At 37.1% G+C, this 15703-nt stretch overlaps 1 protein-coding gene across 1 annotated transcript in view; it reads left to right on the forward strand.

The window, feature by feature from the left end:
- Positions 1-15703, forward strand: part of LOC150110251 (uncharacterized) — a 653148-nt gene that overhangs the window by 341222 nt on the left and 296223 nt on the right. Inside the window, exon 10 of the mRNA XM_090398596.1 lies at positions 13107-13772. Within this exon, the coding sequence (XP_090254722.1) occupies positions 13107-13772 (666 nt within the window). The remainder of the gene's footprint in view (positions 1-13106; positions 13773-15703) is intronic.

Below are 15703 nucleotides of genomic sequence, written 5' to 3' on the forward strand. Positions count from 1 at the left end.
GCTTGACTCTGCGTTGCTGTCCCCAATTTTGCATCATCTACAAACAGCTACACATCGCTAGTTAAATCCATACCAGTGTCATTAATATACAAATTGAACAACAACAGTCCCAAATCTGACCCCTGCAGCACACTACTAGTGACCTTCCTCTTTTGTAATGCTGCAATACCATATGCAACTTTCTGATATCTATCTGACAGCCAGTCACTGATCCAACTCACAGTTTGTTATCAATCCCTTATGTTTCAATTTATTTAACAGCTTGTTGTTTGGCAGTCTATCAATTGCAAAATTTAAGTATACAACTGTATATACATCTCACCTGTTCAATGATACTTGTCACCTTGTTATAGTACATAAGTAAGTTAGTAAAACATGATCTCCCTTTAACAAACCCATGTTAATAACTGCAGAGAATACTGCTGTTATCAACACACCTCTGTATCCTACTTCTCACAAATCTCTCTAGTACCTTAATCACAACTCCAGATATACACATTGGCATATACTTTGTAGTCACAGCCTTATCACCACCTTTATGGAACAATTTCACCTTCTTTCCACTCCCTTGGAACCTGTGCTGTTGTAAGATTCTTATTAAACAGGTATGTGAATGCTACTGCCAATTCCCTGGAGCATTCCCTTAAGATGCATGGTGATATGTCATTACCTGTCATAAATCCTATTGCCTTACTGAAAGCCTCTCGTTCAAGTTTATTTATTTCCTTAAATACCTCCTTAAATACCTCCAGATATACACATTGGCATATACTTTGTAGTCACAGCCTTATCACCACCTTTATGGAACAATTTCACCTTCTTTCCACTCCCTTGGAACCTGTGCTGTTGTAAGATTCTTATTAAACAGGTATGTGAATGCTACTGCCAATTCCCTGGAGCATTCCCTTAAGATGCATGGTGATATGTCATTACCTGTCATAAATCCTATTGCCTTACTGAAAGCCTCTCGTTCAAGTTTATTTATTTCCTTAAATACCTCCTGTTCACTCACAATTAAGCCACCCTCTCCTATGTCTTCTACACATAAGTTCCTCACGATTTCACTCTGATCAGGTAGAAACACCCTTGTAAATTAATCACTGAATACCTCAACAATGTCTTCTGCAGCAGTTACCATTCTTCCATTTTCATCCATTAATATTTTCATCCATTACCATAATCATTCTTATTCTATTTGCCACAAACTCTCTAAGGTTTTTCTTGGCCTAATTTGCCAATTTGTCAAATAACTCTCCTGGCTTGTTCTTTATACTCTTCATGTAACTGATTATTACCATTATTCATCTTGTGTGGTGGTGGTTTTTCCCTTCAGTTGTTTCTGACCTTAGGTGACTTTGTAGGCCTTGCCCACAAACTGTTCCTGCTGAGATTTTTACAGAGTAGTCACCATTGCTTTCCCCAACCTCCCTAATTTTATCTGGGCTCAGGATCAGCATATCTCTGGGATGTATTCATGATTGTGATCCATGCGGGCCAGTTTACCTGTTCTGGAAGACAAAAAAACTGAGTTTCCAGGTGAAAAAAACCCTTACCTCCGTATGAGACCAGCTGACTCACCTTTCATCAAAAGAGACTAGATAAAGGTTCCTCACATCACTGATGGGAATCGAACCAAGGTCTTTCCAACCAAAAGGCTTTATCTATAGTGACTGAGTTATGGAGGCTCCTATTCATCTTGTATTGCCTCAAAATTGCCTTCTTCTTCTTCTACATATGCTTAAGCCTCTCATTCATCCATTTTACACCAACCTTATTCAGCCTTTTGTTCTTTGGAATACATTCACACATTGATGCTGTTATGTATTTCTTTGTCAGCTCAAAGAATTTATTTCAAGCAGCATTTATTCCAAGCAGCATTTATTTCCTTACCATTCAATTCCTCATTCCATGCTATAGCTCCTAGCTGTCTCCTAAGTATAGAAAGATTTTATTATTGTTATTAATATTACATTAATATTATCATTATTACATGACACCTCTATGGGTTCCCAGGACTCATCACAGGAGGCCACTCTGCAGTACACAGCACTGTATATCATCCATCTACACTGCTAAATCAGTCACATACTATATAGCATTTGTCTGCTAACTGCATGTGTTCTCTGGATGGTTTGCCTGTTTTTCAGGTGGAAATATCCGAATTTCCAGAAGGAAAGAACCCTCCCCTCTCCTTCTGTATGAGAACAACTAACCCACTTTAAGTTGAAAAGGCCCACATAAAGATATAAAGATTCCTCTCATCATGACGAGAACTGAATGCAGGTCTTTTCCATTTACACTACTCAGGCACCTGAGAACGAGAAAAATATCTGTCAGGCCAGATTTGAACCATCAACCTATGGATATCTGCATCTTCTGCCACTTGAGCTACCACTGGTTTTGAAAAATATTTTTGGCAAGTTGACTAATTTAGAATGAAAATTGCTTCCCTACAGTATACTTGGAATGCCAGGTGCAATATTTTATTATTATCATTAGCCTCCATAAAGTTAAAAACCCACTATGGAAAGTCTCCATAATGAACTTATCAGCTTTGTATTTAATGATGTGCACGCCCAGCCCTAGGAATTTTGTACCCCATGCAATAGCTTATTTTGCTACACCTTCCCCCTAATAAAACTCTTTTAATGACGTCTCAAAAGCTGTGATGTTAAACTTGGTTTCAACATGTCTGATCATAAATTCTAAATAGTAGCATTAGCTAATGAAAATTCATAAGTTAATTAAAAATGATCATAAACTATATGTTTTAGAGAAAGAGAGAGACAATTAACCATTTAACGGCGAAATTTTATTCTGAAAACATGCATCTGCATGGGTAATTAAAATCAAGCGAGATGAGTATACTCATCAAATGCAGAGTAAATGCACCTGCTGTAAATTCTAATTAAATTATAACAAAGTGGCAATTATTAAACGTTAGTTTATTTGAAAAATCGATCATTTTATTGCTCCAGAATTCATTAATATCGCAAATACTATCAACACAACCTAAAAATGTTTTTTTTAAAAACCATTTAAAATCCATGAACATCGGAAAAAGTATAACATTTTATAGCAAAGTATATTGTATAGCAAAGTATCTCGTCCTCTTGACAGAGGACAAAGAGCATATCAGAATGGATATCAGGAGGCTGCTTAGACAGATAAAAGAGAATAGTGTGACAGGAAGGGTAGTAAGCATGTTGCCCAGGTATGACTGTGGTGAGATGAGGGAGAGAGCAAGGATTATGATTGGTATGTTGGCTGAAATGTGTGAGAAGAGGGGGAGTAAAATTTGTTAATGTGTGAAATGAGTTTGAAGGACGAAGTAAACTGAGTGGGAGCGAGGGACTGCATTTGAGTGGTTATGGTGTGAGTCATTGGAGAGACTGTTGCTGGAAGGTAGAGAAGTGAGTATAGAGAATGAATCAGATCAAGTGGGGAGTGAGGTAGAAGAGCAGGAGAGTACGACAAGAGAGATTAAAGAAGTGGTTATAAATGAGGAAGCAAGTGGCACGAGTATGGAAAATGAGAGAATGGGTGTGCAAGATGAATAGGGGTACACAGCATGAGAAAGGTGGATGCTTCAAGAGGATGTGAGAGCATGTGTAGACAGGAAAGGGATGGGATGACCTGGGATCAAGAGGAAACATTTGGAATCGAAGAGGATTCTAAAATGAATAAGCAGAAAGGGAAATGGCCCAGTCGGGCATGGAGCGATCACATCGAATGAGTGGTATCAGTGGAACTAGCTGTAGATCCAAGAAGGAGCTGTTGTGTTTATATACAAATGCTAGAAGTGTAAGAAACAAGGAACAAGAAACAATTGCACTAATTGAGTCTGTTTACCCAAAAATTGTTGGAATAAGTGAGACATGGTTAGTTGGAGACGACATCCTGACAGGAATAGATATGGAAGGGTATGATGTGTTTCGTGAGGATAGAAGGGGTAAAAAGGGAGGGGGGGGAGTACTATTGATGATTGAGAAAGAGTTATGTACATACAAGTAGTGATGCAAGAGGAAATGGTGTCAGTGGCTTTGAGGTAGTATAGTGTGAGATAGAGGTGAATGGAATGAAATATTTGGTTGGATGTTGTTATAGACCAGGAAATGTGGATGGTAGTGACTATGAAATATATAATCAAATTAGCCAAGCAAATAAGAAAAGAGTGATTATAATTATGGCAATATAGACTGGAATGGTGAGATGGCAACTGGAAGTAAAGAAAATGAGTTTCTTGAGTTTTTAAGGGATAACTACCTAAGACAGTATGTAACAGAGGTCACACCAGGATTGAGGGTCTTGGATTTAGTCATCTCATTAGAGGATGTAATTATAAATGAAGTGTCAAATCACCCACCAATTGGGGATTTTTTTTTCAATTTTTACTAAATTTTAATTTTTGTTGCAAAGGGTAATTTATTTTTTTACATGATGAGTATACTCTCATTACCCAAAACGTGGTCATTTCCTAGAAATGATAAGTATACTCATATTTGATGAGAGTATACTCATCGAACACCTTTAAAGGGTTAAAAGAAAGAAAGAAAATAATGTGTTACTATTAACTTACACGTAAGTAATGCTCATCACATCATGTAGAATGAAGAACTGCTAAATCACAAACACGTTAACTGTGGTAAATATAATTTTTTAAAATTTTAGAACATGTGTTATGTCTTAACATAAGTTAATTTACATTTTCACTGTTAAAATTCTGTTCTGCTATTGTCATGTCGTCTAATATTAACATTGCAATATTAAAAGCACCATAATACTACATTATTTTGATTTTTAAAGCAAGTTTGACCGCAGTTAGTAGTTAGAAGGGGAACAATTGTTTGATGCTGTTGGCACACCTTGATGAGTCTTTGGACTCCGTGGAGGTGTCACATAATAATAAAATAAAAAAGTACAGTACAATGAAGTTTTATTATGTAAAAATTTAACTAATGACATCCTGTAGTCTGGTTTCAACAGAGAAGGAATAAATGACTTTTTTATGATTTATTTTTTGTATAGTTTAGGCCAATTTTGCTGCCCCAAAAACATGTCACCCCGTGCAAATGCACGTGGTGCACCATCGGTAGAGCCGGCCCTGATGGTGTGGACCATTAAACACAATGTTTATCAAACTGTGTCTTAACTCATTCACTGTTTTAGCACATGCTTTATGTAAAAGATATACTCTTCACTCCCTGCTTGCACCCTCTTTATACTGTTTCAGGATTGGTCTCTTATTCTACTTGTATCTATCTCCACTCTATGAAAAATTTCTTCCACATTAATAACCACTCACTGACTTATGTGTCTCAATCATATCAACCCTCCTACATTAGGCTCTGCATGCAGATGGGAGTCCCTCAATCTGTCTCCTCATACCTAACATCAGGAAATTCTGACACCACCTTAGTCACTCCTATTTGGAACATTTCCGGTATCTTTATCTTCTTGAAAACCAGGTGAACATGCCTGTGCACACTAATCCATATGTGTCTGATCAAGGCCTTACACAATGAAAGCATAACCGCTTTACTTCTCTATGTTAGTGTCCTCTTCATCATTGCTATACTCTACTTATCACGTTTTTTGCAATTGTAGCAGTGCTATCCCTAAATTTCAGGTCCTTGTTGACCATTTTCTCAGATCCCATATTTTTTTTCACCTCCTTGAAAATATTCCCAACTGTATGCTCTGCATTCCATCCTTGCTTTCAATAACCTTACACTTTGCAACAATGAACCAGTGGCTGTGCTCACTTGCCCACTTCAGATTCTCCTGTAAGGTCACAAGCATTTGCTCTACTCTTTATGCTTCTTTCCAGTTGTATCATATGAAATGAACTGCATGTCACCATTTAAACCTCGTAGAGTATCATTAGAGTTTCCATAGTTCATTTGGTTTAGATGAGCTCTTTGGTGAGAAAGACCCTGGTTTGAGTCCCATCTGTGACATTAGAAACTTTTATCAGGTGTTTTCAACCCAATGATGAGGAGGATTTTTTCTACTGGAAACTTGGATTTTTCATCTCTCAAAACAAGCAAACTGGCCAGAAGAATGCACCCATGCACGCGCAAACACACACAAAATACACAGATATAGGACACTTCGGGGATAAGGACTAACCAACCTATTCCAGATATGGTTTTGAATGCCTGCACAGTGAAGTGTGGGTCTATGTATAAGAGCAAATCAGTAAGGAAGGAAGTGTATTATTAAGTCATAAAGGATATATTATGAACATATGCTTCATTATTTCTTTAAACTGCTTTGGCACACTTCTTGGAGCCAACCCTTAATAGATAGCAATAATATGGAATGGGGAATGAATATTTCTATATACCTATGAAAATTGTTTCAGTAGTATACTCATGCAAACGTTTGTATCAGAAAACTTGAAACAATAATCCAACCAAGGAAATGAAATATAAAAATCATTTATATTTCATTTGTCCTTCTTATAATGCCAAGCAATGCATGGATGGTCTCTGTGAGTGTAGTTCTAGCAGAAGAAATCAACTCTTGTTGTGAACAGAATTTGCCTAGAGGACAAAAAGTATACATAGAAGGATCATTGGTTGGTGAGGATGTCAAGTGTTTGAAGGATGAGATTATTGGTATTCTTGTATGCATGTGAGCAATTTGTGTGAGATTGTTAGTGACAGCAAATTTCTAATCATCACTACCTGCCATATCATGCAGTTGAAAAATAAAACCAGTTGGAGTTGTGAATATTAAAATGTCTGAATAAGATGGCTTTGCTATTAGAAACATTGGGCTGGAGAATAGCAACATTTAAAGAAAGAAAACCAAAAAGTTCAGAATGATTGTGAATTAAGAGAAACAAAAATTCATAGAAGGAGACCAAGATTTTTATCCACAGATGATCAAAAAGAGGATTCTTGATTAAATATTCTCTTATATTTAAATATAAAGAGCTAATAAGCTTCATTTCGGCAATGAAAACATTACTTAAATTAAGGGGATATTAAATCCCACAAAATCGAATAAGAAACTCAAAGATTGGAATCAGAGAGTTTCTTGCCGAATATAGTAAACTATAAAGTATCAGCGACACTAGCATTAGCAAATGCAAGTAATCCCAGTACGTAGTACAATACCGGAGGACTCGTTGCAAAGGTGGGGGAAGTTCAGATCGCTATTCTTAGGTATTTTCCATAATGTAAAAACACATTTCCTAGGAAATGTATGCTGTTATTACATTATGGAGGGAGGTCACTACCCAGACCGGTTTCAGCCTTTTTTGAGGCTTCATCAGTGAGTAGCTAGACCTAATACCAAAGTGTATAGCGAAAAGAACTTATATACTCTGCGAACGATTATCCAAACAGGTGCAACCATTAAGTTACTTAAATATAAAGAGCTAATAAGCTTCATTTCGGCAATGAAAACATTACTTAAATTAAGGGGATATTAAATCCCACATAGTTTTAAAACCGAATAAGAAACTCAAAGATTGGAATCAGAGAGTTTCTTGCCGAATATAGTAAACTATAAAGTATCGGCGACACTAGCGTTAGCAAATGCAAGTGATCCTAGTAAGTAGTACAATAGCGATTCTTAGGTTCCTAAGAATAGCGATCTGAACATCCCCCACCTTTGCAACGAGTCGTCCGGTATTGTACTACGTACTAGGATCACTTGCATTTGCTAACGCTAGTGTCGCCGATACTTTATAGTTTACTATATTCGGCAAGAAACTCTCTGATTCCAATCTTTGAGTTTCTTATTCGGTTTTAAAACTATGTGGGATTTAATATCCCCTTAATTTAAGTAATATTCTCTTATATAGAATAACAGAGTAAACATATGCACAACAGTGTCACATTTTAGATGAAAAAATTGATAGAGTGAATTGTTGAGAAATGTAAGATGTGCAGTGATTAAACAAGCCAAAAGTTGAGTTTCTGGCAGGAAAAGATAAATAGGTTTTACAGAGTGGATATGAAAAATGAACATCATTAAGGTTGGACTATGTATATTTGTAAAGTGGATTGAAAGTTTTATGAAAGTTATTTTTTGCATGCAATCTGTTTCTCTTTGTTTGAATTGCATAAATTAATTTTTAGCTAAGTCATACAAATGGAGAATTTCACTCAGCTCCCTGCAGATTGGAAACATTAGTAGGGGTCCACCTCTACATATTATTTGGATTCCCTCTCAGCACAGCTGCTAGTAGTAACTAAGAATTATTTGCTATTCTGCCAACTGCATGGAAGGAATCCAAAAATAGTATTTTGGGAGGGCACTGCTTAGTCCACAGAGATGCCTCCTCACTGCTATTAGTTCAGTCCCATATACTATTTAGCAGCCATCTGCAGAATAACTGTTTTAAAGCTGTATCCTAAAAAAAAAAAAGTTAGTGACACCTATACAACTCCCTATATAATTTCTTTAAGGATGATGGATGACTTGACTAAGAGATATATCCAGAACTATTAACAGGCCCATGAAAGTGAAGGGATGGAGATTCGATTTGGTTGCTACAGACCAACTGGACTTCACTGGATATCATTACGCTGTGTGGCCCAAAATCAGATTGATCGTGTTGTTTTGATCTTCCATGGTTTAGCTATAGTTTAGCACTGCAAAGCCTATACAGCAGTTGACCCTAGTCATGTGGTGTCTATCTTCTTCTTCTTCTTCTTCTTATTATTATTATTATATGGGTGTATCCATGGAGTCAGAGGACTCATCACACTCATCACACAGTAACCTTTATACACACAATACCTATCATTCCACTCTTTAATTCATTTAACTGCTATTGCATTCACAACTAATTCTGGCAATTTAATCCACTCACTCTCCAAGCAAAAAATCTATCCCAGACATCCTTCCACACTCTTACACAACTTCCAAGGATGACCCCTAGCTCTCTCTTTCTGTTCATCATGTATTGAAAAAATTATTTTCTGTCAATCTTATGGAATTCCAGTATTAATTCATAAGTTTCTATTGTGTTCCAAACTTGCTCTTGAGAATAGTTTGCATTTTGAAAGTATCCCTATAATTAAGTTGCTCACATCTTAAGATAAAAAGATAAAAATCATTTTATAAAAGGTGTTAAATGCCTAAATGATACAAAATACACAGAATTTTTCCAACATAACAGTGGCCATTTTAAATTTATAAATTAGGTCCTGTAAGATGGAGTGGGATGAAAAGGCTTGTTTTGTTAAGAACATAACAGTTTCTTTTTATTATTATTATTATTGTTGTTGTTGATATTTTAACAATGTTAATACATAATCTAATACATAATAAAAGTCCATGACTTTTCTTTGTTCTTTGTTTCTTGTTCCATAATTGCATTGTGTATAAATAATCCTTACTTTTACAATGATCTTTTATTATTATTATTATTATTATTATTATTATTATTATTTCGGGCGACTCCGGGAGTCCTTAGACTCATCGAGGGAGGCCCTAAACATCATGTCCACACAACTAGGCAATTACATTCTCACAGTATCTATCATACCTTGCCTTGAACTCGTTCACCGTCATAGCACCCACAACAGACTCTGGCAGCTTATTCCACTCATTTACCACTCTAAAAGTAAAGAACCCAGCTCTAACACCCCTGCAAACAACACTCTTGCCCAGCTTCCATAGGTGTCCCCTAGTTCTCCCACCACCAGTCCTAATCTCAAAAATATCCTCTGAATTAATCCTATAGAATCCCTTTAGCAATTTGAATGTCTCAATCATATATCCCCTTTTCTGCCTATCAACTAGTTTCTGCAACCCACAAATCTTCAACCTGTTCTCATATGGTTCATTCCATAGACCTGTTATCATCTTAATCACTCACCTTTGGATCCTCTCCACCTCCTCCCCATCAAGAAGGAACCGAGGTGACCAAATCTGGGCGCAGTAGTCGAGATGAGGTCTTATCAAGGCTCGATACAGAGGTACAATAATTTGCTTGTCTCTGCTCGTCAAGGTATTTTTCAACAACCAAGTGAGTTCATGAGCTGATTTAGCTACTTTTGCAATGTGCCCCCTAAACTTCATCTCCCTATCCACCAACACTCCCAAGTCCCTGGCCTCATCAATCTCTTGGAGTACAGTGCCACCAATGTGGTATACTGCTGTTAATCTTTTCACCCCAAAATGCATAACCTTACATTTTGTCACATTAAATTGACATCCATTCTCCTTAGCCCAGAACTCCAATCTATCTAAGTCATCCTGCAAGACTTTGACATCTTCCGCATTCACTATTGCCCTACCCGACTTTGCATCATCAGCGAACAAATAAATTGTTCCACTTAGATCCTTCCCTATATTGTTAATGAACAGATTAAACAGCAGTGGTCCAAGAACAGATCCCTGCGGCACCCCACTAGTCACAGGCCATCTTTTGGACTCTACTCCTGAATAAACTACTCTTTGATATCTCTCCATCAACTAACCACCTATCCATCTCACCAACCCTATATCCATTCCCATATGTTGTAGTTTACGGATTAGTATTCCATGTGGTATCCTGTCAAACGCCTTTGCCAGGTCTAGCAGTATTACTGTAAACCCATTTCCCTTATCCAGTTCAGTCGTCACCTTGTTATAAAACTTGAGCAAGTTACTGAAGCATGATCTACCCTTCACAAAGCCATGCTTTCCCCTGTACAGTATCTCATTTCATCAATCCATTCCTGTATTTTTCCTTGACTACTTTCTCCAAGACCTTGACAACGACTCCTGATATGCTGATCGGTCGGTAATTTGCAACCGTAGTCTTGGATCCTCCTTTATGCAGTGAAACTATTTTCCCCTCTTTCCACACCTTCGGGACTAAACCAGACCTGAGACTCAGATTAAACAACGCGGTTAAGGGCACTGATAATTCCTTAGCCGCTTCACGCAAGACCCGTGCTGGTATACCATCCAATCCCACAGATGTGTTCACATTAAGGTTCTGTAATAGACTAGTCACCTCCACTTCATTCATCACTATCCCCGTATAAACTAACGGTTTCTTCATTTTTTCAATGTCACCACCTGGATGATATGCTTTTGCAAAGTGTGCGCTCAGTAACTCCACTATATCGACTGATTCACTGACCTCTTTACCATCATCATTCCTTAAAATCATTTTGCCGTGTACAGTTTTTTTTCTTACTTGCAGCATATTGAAAGAACTGTTTGGGATTCTCTTTTGCTTGCATAGCTAGTTTCCTTTCATAATCTGCTTTTGCTTTTTTTACCACACTCGTTACTTTCTGGCCTGCACTTTATACCGTTCGTGTGCCTGCAGGTCACCCCTTTCTTTAAATTCCCTCCACAGTTGTTTCTTTTTTTGCAGCTCAAGCTTAATGGTGTTATTCATCCATTTAACCCCTACTTGTTTTACTATTCGGACCCTAGGTATACAATCAGCCATAACCTCCTATAAATGCTCCTTGACCACTTCCCATGCTCTATTGACGTCCAGCCCTTGCAGTTGTACATGCCATGGCACTGATCCAAGCAATCTCCTAAGCTTGTCATACTTGCCAGCACAGTAATTCCACATATACCCTGTCTTAGTCGAAAATTCCACACCTTTAGCCACCTCCCAGGTCAAGACCTTATGATCACTTTCACCAATAGGTGGCAACATGGTCATATTCATTACAGTCAAATTCTCAGATGCTATTACCAGGTCAAGCACTCTCACACCCCTAGTATATTCAATTACATGCTGTCTCAGATAGTTATCCCTTAATAATTGAATAAAATCCTTTTCCTTCCTCACATGTGTCCTCTCCTCCTTCCAATCAATGTTACCATAGTTGAAATCCCCCATAATAATTACCCTCCTTCCACTCATTTCATCAATTTCCCTATGCATACTATCTCCATCATCTATTCCATCACCTGGTCTATAGCAGCACCTAACTGTATATTTTATTCTGCCAGTCTCAATCTCACACCAAATAGCCTCAAATGAGCTCCTTTCACTATCCTGCGATACAACTTCAATTCTCCTTGGCTGCAGTTCATCAGCTATCATCAGTAATACCCCTCCCCCCATTTTATTCTCTCTGTCCCTCCTAAACACACTATGACCTACACATTCTATCCCACTAACTATATCATCTTCTGTCAGCCATGTTTCACTAATGCCAATAACCTGTGGCCAGGAAGAGCCAATCAAGGCCAAAAATTCTTCTTCTTGTTCCTAATACTCCTGGCATTAGTATACATGAAATGCAGTTATCCCTTAGTCCCACCCCTATATTGATGCGTTATTCTAAATGACCCATTCCCATTTTTTGTCCTTAGTGCTGGCTCGGGTACATTATATACATTCTTACACTCATCTGTCTCACTGATGTCTGCATATCCATTCCCCCCCCCTCCCTCCTTGGTAGTTCTAGTTTCCCTGGTTTTGCACATCCATTTTCACTTCATTCAGCAACACTCTTTCCAGTCTCCGCACACCAAGTCCATTCAAATGCAGGCCATCCATCTTGTATAAGTCCTTTCGCCCTTCAAACTCATTCCACAAGTCAACGAATTCCAGACGTCCACGAATTCCACACCACACCGTCTGCATAACCTACGCATTATATCATTTGCGATTATGGCCCTCCTTCTAAACTCCTCTCTGTCATACCGCAACAACAGACTAACCATTCTAACTCTGTCACTCTTTTCTTTCGCTACCTTTAACAATACTTTCAAGTCCTCTCTCATAAAAAATTTATCACCTTTCAATTCATTCGTACCTGCCACAATTATTAATTCTTTCACCCTCTGTTTTTGCACTCTAATACTCTCACTTACATCCTTAAATTTCGCACCCAGTAAGTACGATTTAGTTACACTGCCATCTATCACCCCCTCTTAATAACGAGTCACCATACATTATTATTATTATTATCTCATCACCAGACCTCGTGACATCAAAAGATTCATTCTGGACACCTCAAAAACAGCAAACAAAAACCAAACTTTCAAATATATTTATAACAGTGTGAATTAATACAAGATTCATGAATATTTTTCTTCTAATGCTTAGCATTTCTGTTTGTTTAATCATGTGAAAATGAATTTGAATTACACTGTAAGTTTATTTATCATTGCAGGATGAAAAGGAATATTTGGGCAGTGAAAGACAAGAAACATTAGAAATAGATAATGTCAAAGATGTCTTGATCCAGAACAAAGATGTTATAACAATTAGTGAGAATGCTGATGATTATAAAATGCTAAAGTTGAGTACGACAGAAACTCAAACATCTGGCACATTTTCAGATATTTATCAGAAGGCAAAATCTGTATCTGTTGGTTCCCTAACAGAGTTTCCTCCTCTTCCGAAGAGTGTAGTGAAAGAGACGTCTGTTCAGACAGATCAAAAATCATCTATTGATGTCAAGTCTATTGCTACAGATCCCATGATTAGTACTCAGTCATTAGATTCTCTGCTTTCAGTAGCATACACTTCCCCTTACTTTTATCCTGGGCATAGCTATAGTACTCAGTCAATATTTGATAAACATCGAGTTATACGTCATTCAATGCCACGGGCATTTTCACTTCATGGAGAAGGTCTTACCTCAGGCAGAGGATTTTACTCTTTAAGAGACCAAAGTTTGCACAATTGGAGTCATTCACACTTGAGTCCCGAACCAACTTACTACAAGCCTCATGTTTCTGGACGGTTTGGCAATCTATCAGCAACTGATTATTCCGATGTTACTTGGGGATCAGCAGAAAGATTAAATAGAGGACATGCAAAGAAAAAAAGGGAGGTAAGCAGTAAATATGTATTCTCACTATTCAAATTAATAAAGTAAGTCTCATTATAAATGCATCATAAAATCACTTAGTTATAAATATTTCAATAAATTACATATATTAAGAATGTGATATCTAATGCATTCTCATGTATATTTCTCCTATATATATTTTTAAAAGGAAACATCGACTATGAATATGCCAGGGAGTTGATGCCAGGCTTCACATATTTTTTTAATACGAGTCTTGCACTGGGTCAAGTTCCTAAGGAGTGGAAGGAGGGCAACATTGTGCCACTTCATAAAGGAGGAGATAAAACTCAAGCATTAAACTATAGGCCTATCTGTGGTGTCAGTGGTTGTAGTTAAATTGTTGGAGAAGCTTGTGAGAACTAGGATCCAGAATTAGGTTGACAACAATGGTATTATCTTTCATGGACAGCATGGATTTACTAAAGGGATCTCATGTGTTAGTAATCCACTTACTTATTACAATAAGGTGACACCTTCCATGGACAGAGGAGAAGAATACACAGTAGTTTGCTTAGATTTCACAAAGGCTTTTGATAGATTACCGCATGATAAGTTGATAGTCAAACTAGAGTGGATGGGGTTGGATATTAGATTGGAGACTGGCTATCTGATAGTTATCAACAAGTTGTGTATGGGGGAGCGATATCCAGGAAAGGGAAAGTTACTAGTGGTGTTCCTCAGGGGTCTGTTTTAGGACCATTGCTGTTTAACCTGTATATTAATGATATTGGTGAAGATTTGAATGGATATTCAGTTGTTTGCAGATGATGCAAAGTTGGGATGAACCATGAAGAGTAGAGAAGATGTGGCCTTACAAGAGAACTTGAATAAATTGAGTGATTGGGCATGGAATTGGGCATGGATGCGAGTTCAATATTGCAAAATGTAAGGTTTTAAAATTTAGAAAACAAAAATGGGATGCAGAATTTATGCTTGGTGAATATATATTGTAGGAGTTGTAAGAAATAAGAGATCTGGGGATGATAGTGGATAAGGATCTGAAATTTAGGGGGGGGGACACATAGCCAAAATTGTGAAGACAACACAAAGGCTTCTTAGAATGATACGGAGGACACTGACCTTTAGAAGTAAAGAGATTCTTGTTCCATTGTATAAGGCTTTGATTAGGCCACACATGGAATGGTGTCCAGGATTACTCCAACCCGAGAGTGCAAAGGGTGCACCGCACCTGGGCGGCAACATTGATAGGGCAGCAAGAAACAAATATCAAATATTTATTTTTTGTAGCTAACATCTAATTTGGATTATACAATGCAGTATAATCATTAATAATAATAATATTCATTTCTTGGTATATCCTACATCGTAAAATTTAAGTAATATAATATTAATAATCCTTACTTTTAGATGTCAGATGGAAGAAAAAGATTTTCTGGAGCAGAATATAGAAAACAAAGAGAACAGAAAGAAGAAAATGTAAAAAAAATTATGACTCCTATTTCCAATTGTTTTGCATCTACATCTTCATGTACAGACAAATCTTCAGTTGCTCAAGATAATTTTGAAGTTTCTTATTCTTCTGCCATACATTTAACTGAAGATTCTATAACTGCTAAAAAATGATGCTTAGAAAATTCATCTTTCACTTCTGAAACTCTCAACAGCTCACTCGGTTCACTAGAAGAAACAGGTGACAACAAAAGTGTGTGCAATACAAGTATAACAGCCCAAAACTCTCTTATTAATTCTATCTTGAGCATGATTTTGATAATCCAGGAAAGTGATCTTTAAAAATAACAGATAATCTCAAAATGATTCTAATAGATGTTGGACCAAAACAAATATACGATATTGATTTTCTAAAAAATGAAAAAAAAAAACAGATCATTTTCAGCAGATTATTATTATAAATGATTAAGTTATAACAAAAAATACACAGCAATCAGAGCGTT

The sequence above is a fragment of the Typopeltis vanoorti genome, chromosome 1 (genome assembly GCF_054136105.1).
Source record: "Typopeltis vanoorti isolate ZY-2024b chromosome 1, IOZ_Tvanoo_1.0, whole genome shotgun sequence".
NCBI classification, from domain to species: Eukaryota; Metazoa; Arthropoda; class Arachnida; order Uropygi; family Thelyphonidae; genus Typopeltis; species Typopeltis vanoorti.